Raw genomic sequence first — 22,890 nt, forward strand, 5'->3', positions numbered from 1 at the left:
TATTCTTACAGTTCAATAGTTCCGAAAAGTTGTATATGGAATAATAATCACTATTGTATTATAAGTCGAAATTGCCCACATAAATAACGTTTAAATACGTAATATTTTCATAACATTTTTTTTTTGACTATTGTTTTAAGACATTCGCTTCCCCCGGTTTGGTGTTTGGATTTCCAGGTGTACATTTTTATTTTATTTTGAACTTAAATTAAAGAAAACGTTATGGAATTTTAAGAAAAATTTTGGGCAAATTTGCCTGTTGTAAGGTACCCGTTTCTCAAGTTTTGATGCATAGCTTTTATTTCATTCGCAGCTAAAAGAAATTAAGTGATGACAGTATAGAATATTTAGAAAAATAATCACACAAAATATTCGCTTGTGTGTGTATATTGATTTCTAAACAGGCTTATTTACCTTCCGTTCATCTTTCCATGGATTTTTTTTGAAATCAACAACAATCGCAGTTACTACACAACATGACACATTTCCCTTTCGAAATTAATGAAAACCAGTCCCGAATTTTCATTATTAGAAATGGTGTAACGAAACATCAACATATTTGCATCTTGTAACTGAGAAATGGTTATTTCATCAAAAGTATGTGTATGTGTGCGCGTGTTTGGTTGTCTGTTTGTAAAATGGTGTTGATAATGATGGTGAAAGGCTTTTCAAATTTTTTTTGTAAATATGTACACAATGATGACAGTACAATATGCGGCGCCGCCATTTATTAATGTCACGCAATTTTTTCTCTTTCACACAAATTGGGTATATTTCATTTTCACTGAAGAACCCAATACGTCACACTTTATGTCTCGGTCGGACGGTCTGTCTGTCTGTAGCTGGACTTTGGGACTGGGTGGTAATGGGTGTAGGAAAACAAAATAAACCAGTTGTCGGATCATAATCTAAAACATGGAGGCTCTATTTTGACTAACTGACTTTTGATTTTTGTGTTATTCATTTTTCTATTTCTTTTATTTTTGACATGTACGCCAAGAGAGCAGTAGTAGTAAGTTAGTCAGTCCGTTAGGCTGTCATAGATGCCAGAACATGGTCTTAAACTACTCATATGTCATATTGGCTGGAACTCATACCGCGTCCGTTCTCCTCGTCGCCTGTTGACGATTTTTATTTGCATTTGTCACGTTTGTCACTTTATTTTGTACTGCTGTTGTCACTTGAAATATTTACGAATGCCAAGTAAATTTCTAGCGTCAACTTGACGCTACCACGTATGGCAAATGGAATACAGCACCAATGGCAATCTATACTTTGTAGATACGTATAATGTTACAATGTAAATACATACACGAAATAGATGACAATGTGAATGACATCAAAAAATAATCCACTAATTTACATGATTAACGTAGTATTTTGGTTATAACGCCATCGGACCCTTATCAACAAGCGCCATCATGTGTGAGAGTGTGTGCTGCGCGGAATTTTGAGTAATACGATACTCTGTAGACATTATTCAAATCGCCATATATGTGTGTCATGTAATATTGTCATCGTAATCAATTAATTAATCATGTTTATTTGGTAACTACACCAGGAAATGAAGGCATTATGTAATGAATATGACCAGATTGTCTATAAATTTTGGTAGAATTTGGGACTGTGGATATGGTGTCATTTGGGTAAATAATGTGTAAAAAAAAATATTATATTTTCTGGTGATTTAATTTTAAACTTTCTGTTGTTCTATTTTGAGAACAAATATCATTATTGAACTCCGGTTTCTACCTTTTTTCTCTAAATGGATTTGTATGTATTTCTATGTATTTCTATGTATGTATAATTTCTTGACTTGAGTAAAGTTAATTCAACGTGTAAATTCCGAGATAAGGCTATCGTTATGCTGGAAACGATTAAAAGTACTGGCAAATATACAGCATAAAACGTTGATAATGTGCTGACCGATATAATCAAAATATATTTTGAGGAATTCAATTCAAATCAGGGAGGAATTGACTAAAACGAAAAACACTTTTCAAGGCACTTTCAGGTGTCATTAATCAGGTTTTATTTGCATTTATATATAACCGTTCCATTCGTTTTTTTACATAAGATATACTCTACAAACCTTTTCATGGAATATAGGAGGGATCAGTAATCCACGGCATCATCTAAACAGAGAATTCCGTACTAAGAAGAGGGTTTGCTTATTTTAATGAATCTGGGAATGTTGAAAGCTCTTCCCGTCATACATTTGGATTCAAACAGTTTTAGTGATTTTCATTTTTAATTTTCATTTTCCGTAATGTACATTTAATTGATGTTGTCGGGTTAAGTAAAGCTTTAAAGACAAAAACTAGATGATGTGTATGAATATATTACTTGTGAAAATTGAAAATCTTCAACACATACAGATACAAAGCGGAGAAAAGACTTTATGACAATTTGCAACTTTTTTCGAGTAAAAATCAGGACGTATTAGATCCAGATACTGCTGTGTAAACAATAACTTTATATACCCACCACCAAAAGGTGAACATTTAAATTTAAGACTAGAAACTTGATTTTGCGGAAAATGCTGAAATTTGGAGATGGTGTTATATTCTATTGAGAAACCGTGACCAACATCCCGAAAATACCAAATATTGGGGGGAACCATTTTCAATACCAAACATCCTAGAATTAACTGTGCAAAACTTCGGTCATTTAAATTGCCTGTTCGACCTATAGTGAATTGGACCGAACTTGTCCAGCTTTTTTCGGTAGTGGTTTTTCTATGCGTTACAGATGGGATGATGAGGCTTTGTTTTCAATGTCATAGCCATAAACTCAAATTTCCGGAGGCAACCTGGATCGTCCTTGACGATGTTAAATTTAAATTACTCAAAATTTAAAATATAAATAAAAATCGAAATGCAATTCAAAACACGACTAACCTTATAATCTATCAAACACAAACTGTCAATCCACAAATATTTATCAACATAAAAGAAAAACTTCAATATCGAACATACTTAACTCGTAAAACTTTTTTTTTATCGTGGGGCTGTGATTTCATATCATGGGTTCTCATAAAATAATAAACCTTCCTGAAAAGCAATTATCCTTTAAGCATTATTAAGCAAATTTCTTTCTGACAACAATTTCAAAATTTTTCATAGGAAAATATTATTTTTAAAATCACCACAACTCTAAATATTTTGATTATACATTCAATTAAGTTGCACTTTCGACCTCGGATTCAGAAGTTATTTTTATGACGCCGGAATTCAATTGAAAACATAATTCCCAATATTCACTTGTTCACTTGAAAAATATTTGTTTTATTATATTGGAATTATAAACGATGCTTATCTCGACTGTTGATCTTCTGTCTTGTCTTTCAAGTTTTTGTAATTAACGTCTGCTGCCCGGTTGGTGGTAGATATTTGCACAACATGGAACTTTTAAATAAACGGGAACCCCTTCCCTAAAAAATTATATTTTGCCACTATGCAGGAGGTCGAAAATAGATTTTTCTTTGCTTCTACATCGACCACTGATAATTTTGGGGTTATGTGTTTTCTTTTTCATCATCATTTTTTGTTTTGGTTTTATTTCCTTTCATGGTCGACAAATGTAACAAAGACAATTTCATTGGAGCGTAATGTTGTTTTAAAACTCACAGATGACCGCAAAATTCAATCAATAAACCACGTTTTCATCTGAACATTTTTTTGGTTTAGGGTTCGAGGTTTGGCCATTGTCTTTTTATGACAATATGTGTGTTTGTTGGCGTTGTTGTTATTTCTACAGTTCCAACTACACAAACACTAAATGTTCTAATACAACAAAAACACATGTTAAATGTTTGCTGAACAGCCCTTTTTGGCGAGACTTTTACCTTGTCCGAATAGAACAAAACAAGAACACACACAGGGACATTGCCAAAAAAAGAACCAGTAATTGATGTTGACCCCAACAACCACGACAACATCATGACTATCGTTGAACTTCAATATCCCAAAACATAAAACCATTCCACCACACCCACAGCTATTAGATTGGCGGTTTTATTCACATCGTGTCTATGTTGGTTGGCCATTTGGAAAAATGTTTACCAGTATCTCACCTTCAGCAAGTGCACCCGAATCCTCTCGTGTTGGCTACAATCCATTGATTTTATGGCAACACTAAGATATCCAGTCAGGCATCCTGTTACGTGTATGAATGAAAAATTTAAGTTGGTGGTATTTATTTTCTGGACATGTCTAGTTTTTTGGTTGTTGTACAACAACGCTTCATAAAGAATTCATTTAGAACTACAAGTAATAAAACACTTTATCCTTGTATCTATCACTTTCGGCTGCGACGATGGCAACAGGATACACGTTTAAAGAAAAAACTGAACTTTAACACGAACCTCATCTTAAATGTTGTTGTTATTGTTGCTGATGCTGAGAAGGAAATAACCAAATGTTTTCGATAATTTAACGGTTATATTCATGGTACAATTATACATGGATGGATATCTTTTATCAACAAATTAATTTTCGTATTCCACTTTAGGCCTTTCAATCAGCGTAAAATTGATGTCGATCTAGAGGCATTTATTTGCTAGTCTGTCCCAAAACAATCGAAAATTAAGGCTTCCATTATATGGGGAGTATAACTGATCTGGGATCTATATTTTGGTGGAGCAATTTCCACCCAATAAAACATCCAAATGTCAAATTGTAGCCAAGGTTGAAAAGAGTGTCTGAAATACTTAGAATATCGAGAATTGGGGGTTGTAATGGTTACCCCCATATAAGTATTACAACCTTTGACGATAGGTCTCCGTTGTCTGAAATACTTAGAATGTCGAGAATTAGAGGGTTGTAATGGTTACCCCCATATAAGTATTACAACCTTTGACGATAGGTCTCCTTTGACGATAGGTCTGATATTTATCGGCTGCTTTCTCAACAGAATACAAGATTCCAACCTAATTAAAGCTTTTTGTAGATCACATCAATGTAGGAGTAGTTTTAACATATATATCCGATTATGCGGGACAAGTCGTAGTTACTGTTGAGTATAATCTTTGACACATTCTTTGATGAAACATTTAATTGGCCCAAGAATGAACGATTTTGCTTCAGACAAGCCATTTATATTATATTTTGATATATCTTTCATAAATATTTTCGTCGGATTTCATGTAAATGACGAACCAAACACTCAAGACATTTATTTATTTTTATTCAATTGGTTCAAAAATGTGTATACGTATAGTGTTGCCAGGTTCCGGTTCGCGAAAATTGGGTTTTAGAAAGCTGGACATTGGGTTTTAGTAAGCTGGACAAAGCATAAAAAACTGGGCACAAAAATAATGAAAAATTGTTAATTTTTTCACATTTTACCCAACGTTTGTCTGATTGAGATTAAATTATGTACACCATAGATGGTTCGACCCAACGACGAGATTTTGTTCACATACAACGAAAATCATTAGAGAAATAGCGAAATTTTTTACTTAGTTCTATAAAAAATATACAATCAAATGTTAAAAAGGTAACATCAAAAAAATTTCCGAAGTTTTTGAAACTCATTTGAAGCTGGTCCTTCGGCAGAGGAGCTGTAGACTCTAAATGGGGTTTTAATCCAAAGATGATGCACTGGATCTTTAAAGCTTTGTATAGATCCAGTATATCCAATTAGGCAAATTCCAATTGACATCCAAATAAGATATGAAGCGGCCGTCACAGATTTAAGACTTAAAGCTATGAACGAGTGCATCGACATCGAACACAGTAGACCACATAAAAATATTTTTTTCAGAATATAATCAATATAATGACAGACAATAAACCATAACCTATGACAATAAACAAGCCATAAAAAATATAACCTCTACCGAGTCACAATAATAAGAGGAAACGAGATAGCAAATATACTTGCCAGAAGTGCGACCGACAGACTATAGAATAATAGAAACCTATATAGGAATAATAGGAACCGAGATAGCAAATATTCTCACGGGAAGTGCAAACGAACCTACAATAGATGTAAATAATGCCAAACCATTTAGTGCAACGCGTCTAGAACTAGGGTCATGGGCAACGGAAACCTACAAATTCTTTGGAAGACTCAAACGAGGATAAAGCAAATCATAACAATCAAAAAAAAGGAAATCAGCAGATTGACCGGTATTCTCATAGGACATAACAGCCTACCCACTTACACAAGATTGCAATTGATGTAGAACGTGTGGAGAAGACAGCGAAAAGTTGGAATATTTCCTATGCCGCTTCCCAGCCTTTTCAACTTTTCGAACCCAATTCCTTTCGCGAAATAAAAGACCTAACCTAACCCATTATAGTGTTCTAAGAAAATTCTATTTAGCTGAACAAATTAAATGTTATCTTGACACTGGAGAATTATCAAAAAGCTAGACAATCCAGTCATGTCCAGCTAAGTTAATATCCCTATATACTTTCCGTATATTTTTTCAATTCACACCATTCACATAATTATGAAAAAAAACACGACTTTCCAAAGTCAAGACAACTATCATATATTGGAACTCATTAGACTTTTGTGCTCCTTAGTACTCCGTTTTTATCTTTTTTATCTCCGTGTTAAAATGGTACTTTCTTTATTTTAGGTTTGGTCTATTAATTATAATATTAAGAAAACTTTCCAAAAGTAAAACATGACTGCTTATCCAATAAACCAAATCATAAAATCTGTTCCTTTTCCATCCCTCTCTCTCTTTCCCAAACTAAACGATTGATTTCACGCAGTCGATCCCCTTACCCACAAGCTATAACATGACATATCACTAGCCTCAATTATCATAATCAAGTCTAGATGCCAGAGCAATTGTTGTAAAGTGGCACAATGATATCCAATCGCCATCATGTTTAAGCATGAAATTAACGTTAAATGCGAAAGAAAGAGGATGGGAGCATAAAATTAACCCAATTATTTGATAAATACGAACAAGTGCCGGTCCGACCGATAGTCGTTCCGACAAATGAATGAACAAATGTTTCCAATGAATGAAACATTTAATCATTGAGAAATTGAATGAATTCTTGGCAAACCCAACCATTGGTCATTGCATTTGATGAGCTCTGCTCTGCACGGCTAAGCAAAAACGGCAGCAATAGAATGGCTGCTATGACAAACGCTCAGACAAATGGAACACTTGGAGTATGGAATTGTAATTGTGGTCGGCACTTACCTGAGAAAACTCGTTGATGATGTTGTGGCGGCTTGGCCTGATGTTGTTGATTGCATTTGCCAATTGCAGCTGCTGGTTGTAGTTGTTGTTGTGGACGAAGTACTGATGTTGCAAATATGATGAGATTTGCTACTAGCACTGCTGGAACCTCGTGCACCACCACCGCCACCACCTCCTCCCCTTCCAGATGCCGTTACAGAAGCATTTATTCGAAAATCCAAAGATGTTGATGTGGTCGATAATGGATTTGTGGTGGTTGTTCTAGTTGAAGTGTTGCTTGTACTTGTTGTTGCCGAACAATTATTGGGATTGCTGCTGTTGCTGCTGGTGGTCCCAGACAACGTTCCATCACTCAACGCCACGGTCTTGTGTCTATTGGCCACATTCTGGGGGGCTGGAGCAGCATCCGTTGGGGCTTCCGTTATTTGCGATGCTATGGCCTTTGTGGCCTGCTGTTGCTGCAGCAATTTGATGTGCAGCGTCTGTGGCTGTTGCAACTGTTTATGTTGGTAGGTGTACAGTGGTAGCTTCGAGACACGGGTAACATCTGTTGAAAATCCCTGGAATGATGTCGTTGTTGTAGTCGTCGATGAGGCCGACGAGCCAGAAACTGATGGAGATCCTGAAATGCTGTGGTTGCAGTTATTATCGCTGCTGTTGGCGCTGTCACAGCTTCCGTTCTTGGCGATGGTTGTGAATGAAATGGTTTCTTTAATATGTTTGCTACTGCTGTTGCTGTTAGCGCCATTATTGCTGCTGCTGCTGTTGTTGTTGTTATTTCTGTCACTGCTGGTATTGTCGGCCGTGGTGGCACACGGATCACGGTCGTAGTAGTTGTTGTCGTCTGTATTTTGATTGAAACGTTGATGCTGTTGATTACGATTTCCACTTAGTGGAGTTGGCTGGCGTTGTTGTAACACTGATGAACTTTGACTGTTTTTTGATTGCTGTTGCTGTCGCTGTTGATTTGTCCGATAGTTGTTGTTGCTGCCACTGCTGGTGCTATCATCTCTATTGGATTTATGTTCGGCATTCAATGGATAATTACTTCGTAATGCATTTTGCCGATAGAGATGCGAGTGATTTGTCGCTGGGGATGTTGTTGTGGTTGTGACTGTTGATTCCGTGCCAATATTCGAAAAGGAGAACGGTGTATATGTTGAGGTGGCGGGACGTGGAACGTGTAAATGATGGGTATTTGAACTTAGGCGTGAACTCGGCGATGACCTCAGGTCATTGAGCATAATATCCAAGTCGGTGGCCAATGAGCTCAAGAGCTATAAAAAAAGAATAAAAAAAACAAAATAATATTTCAATAATTAAATGTGATTGCATTTGAAGAGTGTTTTTTTTTTGTATGCCGTCGTACAAATAAAATGTAAGAATTATTATTTTTCATTTACATATTATACGAATAATTAATTGCTTGCGATTCTGTTGTTCTCATTTAAATCTGTCAATAAAATCCAATTCAAAGTAAGAACGAAAAAACAGATTTGACAGCAGCAGGTTCATATTGGAATTGAAATTCAATGAATGTATTTCGAAACAACATGTTTTGGTGTTTTCGTTGTTAGAATTTTAAATAACCACCTGAACCCTAAGAAAATATTTTCATTGTTCTGTCAGCTCAATAATTAATGAAGGCAAGATATGGAGCGGGAGTAAATTCTTTTTTTTTAAGATTTACATAAGTGAAAGGAATGTGCAACAACGTTGCAGTTGAATAATGAAACTGCACTTATTTGTTTATGTTTGAGATCTAAATGTGATGTTTTCTTTCGTTGTAATTCATAAATCACGAGTTATTAATATTTGCTATACCTTAATCTAGAAAATATTTTCTCATTTGACTCGTGTCTATGAGATCAAATAATTATTAAAATGTTAGAGAATTTAAAAGTAATACCGACAGTCAGTAGAGAACTTGTGGCATTCCTGTTTTGGATCAGGTAGAATTGTCAGGAGGACTAATGTCCAAACTCTTAGCAAACTCACGTTATATTTTTAAAATTAAATTATTGTTAGTGGTATATGCGATTATCAAATTACTCATAGCACTGATAGTTCATATTCAATAGAAATAGGCGCTCTACTTCATCAGAATATCGTTGATGTATTGATATGATACCACAATAATACGTCATCAGACAATTATTGCAGATAGTGCAGACACATATCGCCTCTGAAAAATGTTATCATTGAATTTCATGTAAAACAACTAGTTTTCATTGTAGTTCGATGCGTATCGCACAAGAAAAGGCTTTTAAGATAATTGAATGTAACAAAATGGGGAGAACACAAGTCGACTTGGAATCATATGTCAAGACATTGCTTTATTAGTTGGTCTGGTGGGTTCGAAGTTAACGGTATATGGACTCAGTTCGGGGTTTTAAACTTAAATAATAATAAAATAATATAGTAAAAATGAAAAAGCGTGCCGCAAAGAAACCGCGTAACTCTTATAAAGCCGTTATTTATGCATTTGCAGCTTTATTTGTGGCCATTATAGCAACTCTCTTTATCGATACTGGAAAACCCAAAGCAGACAATATTGTCATACAGGAAAATAATGATAGTGCAGAAGCTGTAACACCCTCATATCGAAACCTTAGTGTAGAATACACCACAATACGACCACCGAAGCCACCAAAACGACATCCACCTCGAATTCCCAAAGAAAATTTAACGAATTATTTTCACGAGAGAAGTAAACATAAAATATCCATTAATTCGGACTATTTCCGATTGCCCGAAGTAAATGGACGACGTAAAGATTGGGAAAATTTGGAATTAATTGAAAGTGATCAACAACGCCAGGGTTTGGGGGAACAAGGGCAGGCTGCTAAATTTGAAAGTAACATCCCACAAGAAATCGTTGAAAAAGCTTCCTTGGAAAATGGTTTTAATGCTTTCCTTTCCGATCACATATCGGTTAATCGTTCTGTGTTAGATGTGCGTCCAGAAGGGTAAGATTTTTTGGCTTATCTAGTCATATAGCAATTTTATGAATTTTTTATATTCGTAGATGCCTGTCAAAACCCTATTTAGCCGAATTACCCACAGTCAGCGTTGTCATACCTTTCTACAATGAATACTTTAGTGTTCTGGCTAGAACCTTGCATAGCATTGTAAACCGCACGCCTCGAGAGCTGCTAAGGGAAATAATTATTGTGGACGATAGCAGTGTTCGTGAGTACCTCAAGGAACGTTTGGATGAATATGTTGAGTATAATTTTGGTGATCTGGTAAAAATTTTACGTTTGCAACAGAGAACGGGTTTAATTGGTGCCCGCTTGGCAGGTGCTCGTGTTGCCACGGGAGATGTTCTCATTTTCTTCGATTCACACATTGAATGTTCCTACAATTGGCTGCCACCACTACTCGAGCCAATTGCCCTAAATCATAAAATTGCCACCTGTCCCATTGTGGATGTAATTAATCATGACACGTTCCGCTACACGGCTGCAGCGACAACTGGTGTACGTGGGGCTTTTGATTGGTCCATGTTGTATAAAATGTTACCTCAACTGCCGGAATTTAGCGGTGATAGTTCCAAACCCTATCCCAATCCAGTTATGATGGGAGGCCTCTTTGCCATACATCGCGAATTCTTTTGGGAATTGGGAGGCTATGATGAAGGCTTGGATATCTGGGGAGCAGAACAATATGAATTGAGTTTTAAAATTTGGATGTGTGGTGGTCTTTTGTTTGATGTGCCCTGTTCAAGAGTGGCACACATTTTCCGCGGCCCCTGGGAGTCAAATGAAAAACCTCGGGATTATAATTATGTGGCAAGGGTAAGTTGTTACAAAATCATTATAAGAAAAGCAATAATAGTTCTTTTAATTTCTTGCAGAATCACAAACGTGTGGCTGAAGTTTGGATGGATGATTATAAATATCACTTCTACAAAAGAGATCCCGAACTCTATGAAAGTATTGATGCTGGCGATTTAAGCAAACAAAAGCAACTACGACAATCCTTGCAATGCAAATCCTTTCAATGGTATTTAAATGAAATTGTTCCCGATCTGCTGTTGACCTATCCCATTAACAAACTTGAAAATTATGCCTCGGGGACGATACAAAGTCTTGCATTTCCCCAATATTGTTTGGACACCCTAAACAATGGCCGCCAAGGATTGGTCGGGCTTTATCCATGTGCCGAAAACAAAACCCACCCTCAACGTAATCAATTCTGGGAACTAAGTGAATATCGAGAAATACGCCAATACAACGGTGATCTATGTCTAGATGTTCAAGGTACAACTGCCAATTCAAAAGTGTGGATGTGGACTTGTCATCAACAGGGTGGCAATCAATTTTGGTTCTATGATCGAGAACTAAAGTGGTTGGTGCATGGGCGTGCCGGTATCAACTGTTTGGAGGCTGTCCAACAGGGTGATCAAATGTCGGTAATAGCCAATGCCTGCGATAACAGTAATCCACGAATGAAATGGCAATTTGCCACAATTAATGAAGAATTATTGGATACATTTCACTTTGACCTGGATTAATATATCATTGTAATTTATTAATAGATTATTATCTCTTAATTTATATGACTTTTATTATTGTATGTTGTTTTTTTTTTTGCTTATTGTTTTATTAAAAACAACATAAAACAATTAATACATATGTAGCTACATACATTCAATGTGATAGGCACATTGTCTCAATCAATAAATATTAAAACCACAAACTTCACGAATCGTGGTTTGTGGGTCCTATGTTCCCTAGAAGATATTCCAATGAAGAAAAAACAATCAATTGAAAGTATGTTTTGATACAATATAGATAAGAAGATAAATACTTTTTAACACACAATTTTAACAGTGGAGAACAATGTACATACATTTGGAGTAGATATTATTATACGTCGGCTCATTTATTATTTTCGTGGATTCGTTGTAAATATGTATGATAAATAAAGTGGAGAAAAATGTATATTCCAAGAGATAATATTTTAAGAATTAATTTTATAAATAAACTATTTTATTAAGTAAATATTTTTACATTTCGAGGTAGTGAGATATGTGAAAACATTAAATGGCTTGAATCAAGAACCTACTACACAGTGCAGCACTAAAATCTAGAACCAATCGCGACCGCCTAAATCTGAAAGATATCTTTAATATGTTAAATACCATAGTATACTGTTTTCTATGAACATATAATTGGTTCATTTTCGATGACTTTATAAGACTATAACCGTGTGGAAAAGTCATCCAATCCAAACGGGATTTTAATACGTTTGGTTTGTTTTTCCTTTGATTAACTTCCTGCCATATTATGTTGATCGAATTAGAAATGAATTCTAAACCCATTGCGAAAAATCATAAAAAAGCTTCGAAAATGTATGTGTTTTTGACAGTCGTGCTATTTTGAGTTTGTTGTAGTATTTTTTAGATTTTAGTTCAAACCGCTAGGGGTTTTTTCACCATCATAATATTTCAGATTTTGGCAGTCCCGATTTTTTCAAGATTTTCAAGTTCAAAAATGTGTGACATTGCTATTAAAACTAAGATTATTGTATTTTTTTGAGGAACGAGTCTCTGCGGCTTCTAAATCTGCTTCTGAGACCTTTTTCCATGTCATTCCATTAACTAATTATCGGACTGAGAAGCACTGTAAGCACTAATTTCTATGTATAAAATAAACATTGGTAAGCTACATAGTTTGTTATTTTTCTTCGTCGCAGTATTCAGAATAAGGTAGTTAGACTTAACCAAAAATCTCCAAAAATTAGCTATTAAGCATTCTGTCGTATTTAAAAAAAATAAACAAGTGAGCGGAGGCGCATAATCGGACGGGGTCGACCAGACGATAGCCCACATAACTACCACGGAACTCTAACTCTCTGCGGTTCAATATTCCGAGCCTGGGCACTATTTCGCTATATTTGCACTTTCTTCAACGATTAGCTCCTTTGTGACATCTTATCATATTTTCTCGGCGAAAAAACTACTCCTAAGAATAAAATTTAGATATTGTAAAAAAAACAGTAAGGAAAGTAGGACTGGGCCGACTATATGATACCCTTCACCATTTTGGGTATATTCAACAGATGAATCCTAACAGACGTTGTATTTTTAAAGAACCAGTAAAATGAAATTGGATCCATAAACATGTCATTCTGTAGCCTTTTTTAAATTTTTCATTTTGTCAGATAGCACTCATCATTCTAGACTTAGTTCAGTACGCTGTGCCAAATTTCGTGCAAATCGACTTTGGTACACCATTTACCTTAAATCAGACGAAAATATATATGGGAGCTATATCCAAATCTGAACCGATTTTAGGAAACTTGGCACACATCATTCTAGACCTAATTCATTACGCTGTACCAAATTTTGTGCAAATCGAAAGATATATAGTGACCGTTTACATTAAATCGGACGAAAATATATATGGGAGCTATATCTAAATCTGAACCGATTTTCACGAAACTTACCACACATCATTCTGGACCTAATTCAGTACTCTATGCAAAATTTCGTGCAAATCGAAGTATAAACAGGGACTTTGGTGTCCCATTTACTTAAATCGTACGAAACTATATATCTAAATCTGAACCGATTTTCTTAAATTTCAATAGGGTTCGTCCTTGGGTCAAATAAGTGACTTGTGCCAAATTTCATCCAAATCGGATCATAAATGCGATCTGTACTTAGTTTATAATTTAACATCTTCAGACGGTCGGACATGCATAAATCGACTCAGAAAGTTATTCTATGAATATTCTCAAAAACCATGTGTCTATCTCGTTTCCTTTTGCCAGTTAAAAACATATGCACAAAGACATAATACATTGAGGTGAAGGGTATAAAAATTGGCTCGTTTGAACCGCTAAATATTGACCTTCATTATCATCGAATTTTTGTGAAGTCGGCTTGCAAATGTGGCGACTAGAAGACCATACAAAAATAATGTTTTCGGTCTATTTCATCCACGAAATATCATCTGATTATCATCGAAAATTATAGGAGTCGTCCTTGACCATAACCGGAACTTCATGTTAAATTTTATCAGCGCTACATTTCCGTCTTCTAGTGTGGTAATGGTAAAGTTAAATTATAACTCTCGCATCCGGGTACGTACATCAATATAATGGGTTTCAGTTTGAAGGTCAACCACTCCTCTTGGATATAACATTAACTTCTCTCCATAGCATACAATCATGTATAAAATTTTTTGGCATGCGCCGAACGATAATCAGCAACTTCTTATATAGTTATTCGCCGAAAATATTGGCTGCATACGAAACAGCATAGGCAGGACATTTTGGGAAGAAAGTGAAATGTGGGAACATATACTTTGTTATTGACAAGCATTCTAAACATATGAACTCAATTTTTGGGAAACGGCTTCATAAATCATCTCAATAATATGCGAGATTCCTTAACAAATTTTAAAATTTGTAGTCCAAAAACACTTTTTCGCGACCACTGTACTCTCAGGCTTCCATTGTGCTCACTCTAATACAATCAAATCCCAACACATGTTTCACATCAAGTAGCTGGTTCGCATGTCAAAAATTGATTGAAATATTGGTAGTTAAGAGATTTTTATGTTTCGCCTAATAGTCGAATAGTTCATTGGAAACCATATGTCGTAGACTGCTCAGTTGTACGATCAATCTAATGCTGTATGCCTTTGCGCGTATCCATCTATCCAGCCTAGATACAAACGAAAGATAGGCAATTGTATGAATGAACAGCTACATAGATGGATGACTAGCAGCGATCATAACTTCCATTGTTTCTAAAGGAGTTACGACTCGGACAGACTTCGTAACTCTTCAAGCTATCCGTCGATGTTAATGACAGTGTAAAGTCTGTCTGATGCGATTCGATGATATTGCGTTTTAGTCCATAAATATTGATGAGTTATGAATTTGATGGCATTTTACAGTAATTTTAATTTCACACACTTCATCTATCCGGCTATGGATCGTAAAGATGTTACTGCCAGTGTAAGGTGTTGTCAGTAATGTAAACCGATTGAAGCGATAAATGAATTTTTATGGCATAACGGTTTGTCTACATATATGGGGGTCAATTAAATTGGGTGGTTTTCCCGGAAGGCGGACAATTCCCTTAGGCTGATAAATAGTACCCATCTGGGCATAATGTAATAAAGGTTCCAGGGATCGCTTTTATTTAGCGGGAAACTTAGTGATGGACCTACAAAATTCCAGAAATTTTATGTTTCATTAGAAAATATATATTGTTATTGTCAGCACGCCTGAAATATAAACATATTTTCTACCGACCTCTGATCTATACACAACATTTGAAATATTTGCAATTTGTTTCCCATGATTTGCATGCGGATTATGCAAAACTCTTGCCGACATATGGAAATTGTGACACAACGTTGTCTTCACCTTCATAATTAAAGGCCGCAAATTCTTGAGAAAATCTCCATATCGTAAAATTGCACACATATGCCAAAACTTATCTCTGTGCAAACATCATCCAACCGCCAACTATGAGAAATGTTTGTGCCACAACCCTCCTGACCTTGTTTTAATCAATCATTATGGTTAAATTAACTGTTGATTTCAGTTTAAAGTTAGCCACCAAAGCTTAAAGCCAAATGAAACAAACAACAATAACATAGCGAAAATTATTGTCTATCGTTTAACAGCAAATCCGTGAAAAGTTAAATTGAAGTTTTTTTTTGGTTAAAATTTGGGTTTTTTCAACAACAACAAAAATCTACCCATTGACAGGTATCTCCAGACGTTCGGTCGACCATCTGTGCCTTTGGTGCATCAGACAAGACAATATTTCGCTGTTGTATGTATATGTCGTTATTTTGGCGGCATGATTATCACTTGCCATAGGAAATCGTAAGTGGTTTGATGGTTTACAATGCTCATAGACCACAAACTTTAATGCTGTGATGTGAGAGATCGTAGAAAAGTAAGTATGTGAACAGCAACGGGTAAATGAATTGCGATAGGTTACTTTGTTAGTAGGTATGTACTCGATGCTCTCATTTTTAGTGCTAAAATATAGTTACTTCGATTGAAAAATGCGCAAAATCAAATAAGAAAAAGTAGACCGATATTTATAATTATTAGTAGGAAAATGTGCCACCCATTCAGGGATCAATATATCAAATTAGAGCTAAACGTTTGGAAAACGTGTATGAAATCCGAATATCCGAAATTTGATCCAATATTGAAAATGTGTGGTAGGGAGACACATATTCAAACATATAAAATTAAAACCAATCTGGTTGAAATACATGCCTAAATTGTCCAAAATACCGATAATATGTTGTGCAAAGTTTGGTTGTGTAAATATGGGATATATAAATATTGACAATTCGTGGAGGAGGTACCCGAAGGAGTGAACTTATGGGTCCCATCTTGGTAATTTATCTAGGATTGGCAAAAATTGGTTGTGCAAAGTTATGTTTAATCGGACATTCCATTCGCCTGATATTCAATTTATATATATTGAAATGTTGACCATGTGTGGGAAAGGTACCAAAAGGAGTGGACCGGACTTTACTTAGGCATAATAAAGATAATGGGTTGTACAAAGTTTGGTTCAAATCGGATAGTCCGTTCGCATGATATTATAAAATTATTTTTTTTAGCCACTTTGTAGCAGATGAAATGGGTCTATTCCCTATCTTTAAACTTGATATATAAATATTGACAATTCGTGGAGGAGGTACCCGAAGGAGTGAACTTATGGGTCCCATCTTGGTAATTTATCTAGGATTGGCAAAAATTGGTTGTGCAAAGTTATGTTTAATCGGACATTCCATTCGCCTGATATTCAATTTATATATATTGAAATGTTGACCATGTGTGGGAAAGGTACCAAAAGGAGTGGACCGGACTTTACTTACATAATAAAGATAATCGGATAGTCCGTTCGCATGATATTATAAAATTAATTTTTTTAGCCATTTTGTAGCAGATGAAATGGGTCTATTCCCTATCTTTAAACTTGATCTAAGTTTGAGAGAAATATATAGATGTCCAAAGTTTGGTTGAAATCGGTTACTACCTTCCTACAGAAACGGATTTGGCCCAAAGACCTTTTGCCGTATCAACGTGTATATACTCTTATTAGCCATAAGGCTGAGGGTACAATTATGTGTTTCAACTTTACCGATATTTATCGGTAACTCAAAAAAAAATTTACCGCATTTTACCACTGATCTCAAATATCTATACATTTTGTTCATTTGCTGCAAGACCGGCATAAATGAAAAATCCAGATTTTTCAGTCAATGATGCAGAATTGTTCGCCATATAAGACTTCATGTTGTGTAAAAAATTCAGATCAATATCTCTTTCACACACTGCTTGAGAAGCTGCAAAAGTTCCTCAGTTCCGTAAACCTGATTTTCTGCAAAATCGATAGCAGCAAATGAGCGACGTACTCTATGGGGTCTCACCAGAATATTTCGTGGTGTTGCAACCGAAAATTGGCAATATTGGCAGTATACACGAAAAAACTTGAGTTGTGGTCAAAATAATAGCATCATCAATTGTTGAAAAATTGAGATACATCTATGGTACAATAATAATAATGAGATATGTAGTGTAATTCAAGAAGCATGGCTAACATTTTAGAAATAATCGAATTTAGGTCTAACCTCAATTGATTTGAATTATGGGAATAATATGGACTCCAAATAAAAATCTCAAAACAATATCTGTCTTAATACATTTACCATTTACGGTCGTTGTTTCTGTTATCAATATCTTCACACCAGCAGTCAATGTTAGCGCTTGTGGTGGTAGAATAGCACACTTGGCACAAAACCACACACTAGTCGTATCGCGCGTTCATCATTCATCGGCATTGTCTTTTACCACTTGAATATAGAGTTGTTAGCCAGCGTTGCTGTTGTTGTTGCTGTCCTCATCTCAAGTGCAGCACACATGCAACTGTGGTCATAAGGGGTACATACGTACGTACCGAACACTTAATAGACTCCATCCAAGAAATTTGATACACTTTAATGTGGTTGCAGATGTCGAAGTCGATGCTCATGATGATGATGATGAAGACAACGAGTATAGTTGTATTCGTGGTGTTGTCGTCTAATGTTGCACTTAAAGACTAATTTCCGCGGTTAAATGGTGTTATTAATTGCTAAATGCATGTCATGTTGATCTCATTGTGCACCTAATATCACGGAATCAGTGATTGTGAGAGCTTACAAAGCGATATTTTGTTTCCAACAACACAATGTATGTAAAGTTGTTTCAGATCAATTTCTGGGCTATTTGTGGACATGTTTCTGTAACGGGGGATTTTATCGTTAGTTTTCTTATGTTACGAGTGATCTACATTTACTATGTTGCAATTCATTGCTGTAGGGCAACTCTGATGAACATTCTTGAAAAAAATATAAATATAATACTTCCATAATGGCATAAAGAGTATTCTATTCAAAGTGGCAAATTCTATGTCGCAACCACTTCAGATATGATCACTTTACTACATAATATTGCTATATTCATATAAAATATTAATTACTACGGATGGTAACTAAAATTCGGTACTCTCGAAGGTACTGAAATTTTCAATTATATTTTTCTTCCCACTTTCTATTAGATTTTCACCTACCAATCCCTTAAAAGACAAATAACCCAACACAAAGATATTTGATCGTATTACCTTTACAAATTGTTCAGGAAATCATCCATCATGGTTAAATTACAACTACAAAACAGCATTTTGGAGGTGTTACAACAATAAAACACACAAATTTATACGTAGCATTTTGTGTATGTTTTCGCAGTTAACTGTCGTTGTATATACCTGTCCGCCTGCCGGTCTGCCAAATCAAGAAATCATGTAACTTTAATTTTCCTTTTCTGGCTGGTGTTTAACTCCAAATGACTGCCAGATATTCGATAACTGAAAATTAAACAATTCATGGCACTCCAAACAATGGCAAAGTACTAATGGCAAATTAGTGAACAATAATTTACAATTGTGTTTGAATGGAACCGTGAAATAATTTAGGCGCAGCATGTTTAATTCATTGTTTCGAACATGGTCACGTTTTTGTGTTTTGTTGTACTTAAAATTTTTCTATCGGTCATAGCCTAGTTTTGTAATTTTATTTTTTTATTAGACATAATATTTTTTATGGTTAATATATTTATTTTATGATAAGATTAAAAGTCTTGAAGTTTTTTATTTTATTTATGTATTTCTTAGATGAAGGCTTAAAGTTAGCAATGGTTTTTATATATTTTTTTCTAAGTTTTAAGCTACTTAATGTCTTCATTAAAAGAGAAATTGTGAAAATTAGCTTAATTTTTTACTCCTAGAAAAATATGAAACTATCTTTTTTAGTTCCGCATAGAAATTTAAAAATTAATATTTCCATGCGGAACCATTAACAAGTCTAACATATAATAATAAAACCCTCAGACTTACGTTTAATCAGGGTAAACACATTCTTTTACTATAAAAATGCCTTATTGAAATATCGGTATAAGACCCCATTTTTCGGAAACGGAATTCTGATATTTTGTAGTCGATTTACAAATGTTTGTATGTTGTTGTACCTACTATATATATATATATATATATATGTTTGTTGTACTTTCTTTTATTCTAGCTCTGACTCCCCTGTTGTCAGGTTGAAGAAGGTTGCAATCTGGTCCAGTGCGTCCAAAGCGATTCTGGAGACAGATGATTGGACTTAGTTGGGAAGTCGTGAGATCCAAGTCCCCATGCAGAGTTTTGTCTGTTCGTCGAGATGGTGCGCACGATAACTCTCGAAGGGTGTAACCGATCCACACAATACAATATTCCTTCCAAACTTAAATTAAGTTGGAAGATGGGAAATATCGGCTCAATCCTTCTAGTACCTTCCCACAAAATGCTAAAATTTCACTGAAAATTTATTTTAAAACTAGCATATGCCCGCAACTTCGTTAGCGAATGTAGGAAATATTTAAACATGTATTAACATATTATTTTATTTTCACAGCAAACTGCATATGCCAGAAAAACCAATTCACACATTAATATCGACCACAAATTAAATTTGAGTACCATTTAGTACCAAATTTCATGATTCGAGCTCCAAAGGATCACCCAAATCCAAATTTTCCATTTAGCACACATTATTTCCATAAGTACCCTATTCACCATCCAACAAAATTTATTGCATATCCCGATCCTACACCCCCACAATGATTCCAAATTCAAATTTCAGGATTTCAACTATATTAGTTCACCCACAATTTAAATTGTACCAAATTTAGTACACAGTAGTTCGAATTTCCAAAACCTCCTTTTTACCCAAACCTACACTCCCACAGTCATTCTAAATCCAAGTTTCAGGATTCCAACTCTATTGGTGCACCCGCAATTCAAATTGTACCAAATTTAGTACTTAGTTGTACAAATTTCCAAAACTTCCTACATACTCCAATCCTACACCCCCACAGTGATCCAGAATTCAAGTTTCTGGATTTAAACTCTATCAGTCCACCCACAATTCAAATTGTACCAAAGTAGTACGAATTTCCAGAACCTCTTTCTTACGCCTAACCAACACCCCCACAGTGATCCTAAATCTGTGTTTCAGGATTCAAACTCTATCAGTTCACCCACAATTCAAATTGTAACAAATTTAGTACACAATAGTACCAGTTTCCAAAACTTTCTACATATTTCAATCTTACACCTTAACCGTGATCCTAAATCCAAATTTCATGATTCTAGCTCTATTGGTTCACCTAAAATAAAATTGTACCAAATTTAGTACCCATAAGTATTAATTTGTTAAACTGAATCCTGACCCATCCCTGCAATGATCCTAACTCCAAACGTCATTGTTCCAGCTCTATCGGTTTACCCAAATCCAAATTGTACCAATTATAGTACGATTTAGTACTTTTCGTTCACATAAGTAAAAAATTTCCAAAACAACGTACATATCCAAATCCTATACTCCGACGGTAATGTTATTTTCAATTTTCAGGATTCCAGCTCGATTTGTACCTCCAAATCAAATTTGTACCAAATATAGTACCATATAGTACTTTTCGTACACATGGGTACACGCTTTCCAAACTCTTCTCATATCGACCCTACTTCTCAACCTTAATTTGCATTCCAAATATCAAGTTTTTAGCTCAACCCATTCCCACGCTACGAAATTGTACCAAATTTAGTACATTTCAGTACTTTTCGGATACTTATAGTTCGAATTTCCAAAAAGCCCTTTGCTGCATCTATTCTACACTCCATCAGTGACCCCTCAATCCAAATTTCAGAGTTCTAGCTCTACTGGTTCGCCAAATACAAATGATACCATATTTAGTACTTTTCGTACCGTTCTAGTACGAATTTCCAAAAACCCAGCCTTATCTGGCACATTTGGGCCAAGAGTGACACTCTTCTAAAATTTCAAGATTCTAGCTTTAGCTGTTTCGTCTGGGCGTTGATGAATCGGCAAATCAGTCAGTCAGTCAATCACTTTACTGATATAATGCGAACGGAATATCTAAGTTGTTAACCAGGACTGCACAATGTTGGAAGATGGGACTCAACGGACCTCTTCTTCTGGCATCTTCTCCAAAGTGACAAAATTTTGAAAATTGTTAATCCAATATTCTAATACCTCCCCAAAAATGGCCAGAACAATTTTAATAGTATCTTCATTTTGACATTTAAAATTTGACATTTTAAATTGAATGGTGTTTAAATTATATAACAGTGCTTCAATATGGTCCTGGAATGGCAAATTTCACAAACAAGGGTTCCTTCGAAAACTACAAGGAAAATTTTGATTCGTTAAAAATTAATGTAGCTTGTTTTACATAATTATAAAACGAAGAAAAGAGCATATATATATTTACAAGATAATGTAAACAACATTTTTCTGAAGTGATATATGTTTGCCTTTCCCTTTTCACAGAGAAAATATCGCAACAAATTCAAAGATAAGCTCAAATCAAAAGTGAGTTTGAAATAAATAAAACTCTTCTCTGAAGCTATTATAATAACATTGCACTCAGCAATTGTTATTAAAATCATGGACGTTGGATGGACGCTGACATTGAAATGTCGAAAGAGGCAATTGATTTTCGACTCGTTGTGCCGGCGTCCAACAAATAAAAAAACCAAATATCTTTCAATGGCTTAGTTGGTTGCGATGAAAGATGGGATTTGTTTATATAATCGTTTGAAACGTATTTCAAACTCCAAACACTAACGGCCGCCACACTGCACTGCCGCCACTACAAACAGTCAATCATAAATTATGCTGTATGGGGGGAGATGGCGCTCAAGGAAGTCAAACATAGCGACACTTGGGATATCAACTGTCAAACGTTTATAGTGCTCAAAATTCAAATAATGCGTAAAGTAATGGGGTAGGTCAGACAATCTGTCAGTGCAATTGAAGTGTTGTGTTAATTGTTGTTGTTTTATTTATTTCTGCTTGATAGACATTACGTTTGGTCGCAGTGCACAATCGTACGTACATTCATAGTTTACATAAAAGTATTTCACTTAAAGACCGCTTCGGTTTTTATTCAAATAAATTAAAATCAATCGAAGTTCGGCTGTAATGTTTTGTAAAAAAAGCGATAACAAAGGGAAAGAAATAAATAACCTCACTCATTCACATCATAAATATAAATTCTAAATTAACTTTGATAAGCTGGGAAATTATGATATTTGTACGCATGTAGTGTACAAA

At 35.1% G+C, this 22,890-nt stretch overlaps 2 protein-coding genes across 2 annotated transcripts in view; one reads left to right on the forward strand and one right to left on the reverse strand.

Moving 5' to 3' along the window:
* The window catches only part of LOC133329268 (uncharacterized protein DDB_G0271670-like), a 107,337-nt gene that overhangs the window by 2,837 nt on the left and 81,610 nt on the right, over positions 1-22,890 (reverse strand). Inside the window, exon 3 of the mRNA XM_061537758.1 lies at positions 7,175-8,451. Coding sequence (XP_061393742.1) covers positions 7,175-8,451 — 1,277 coding nt within the window. The remainder of the gene's footprint in view (positions 1-7,174; positions 8,452-22,890) is intronic.
* Positions 9,602-11,693, forward strand: LOC133329271 (N-acetylgalactosaminyltransferase 4-like). The gene is made up of 3 exons (XM_061537762.1): positions 9,602-10,143; positions 10,203-10,974; positions 11,034-11,693. Exons 1-3 carry the CDS (start codon positions 9,602-9,604, stop codon positions 11,691-11,693), a joined length of 1,974 nt encoding a protein of 657 aa, XP_061393746.1.

The sequence above is a fragment of the Musca vetustissima genome, unplaced genomic scaffold (assembly GCF_032173495.1).
Source record: "Musca vetustissima isolate MV318-11 ecotype Yass unplaced genomic scaffold, APGP_CSIRO_Mvet_v1 utg44898, whole genome shotgun sequence".
Classification (NCBI taxonomy): Eukaryota; Metazoa; Arthropoda; class Insecta; order Diptera; family Muscidae; genus Musca; species Musca vetustissima.

What these genes read in the sequence shown, in the direction of transcription:
- LOC133329271 (XM_061537762.1), top strand. Translation starts at nt 9,602, where the DNA reads ATGAAAAAGCGTGCCGCAAAGAAACCGCGTAACTCTTATAAAGCCGTT. An exon ending in TTAGATGTGCGTCCAGAAGG is followed by an intron (nt 10,144 to 10,202) that starts GTAAGATTTTTT and finishes TTATATTCGTAG; the next exon opens with ATGCCTGTCAAAACCCTATT. An exon ending in ATTATAATTATGTGGCAAGG is followed by an intron (nt 10,975 to 11,033) that starts GTAAGTTGTTAC and finishes AATTTCTTGCAG; the next exon opens with AATCACAAACGTGTGGCTGA.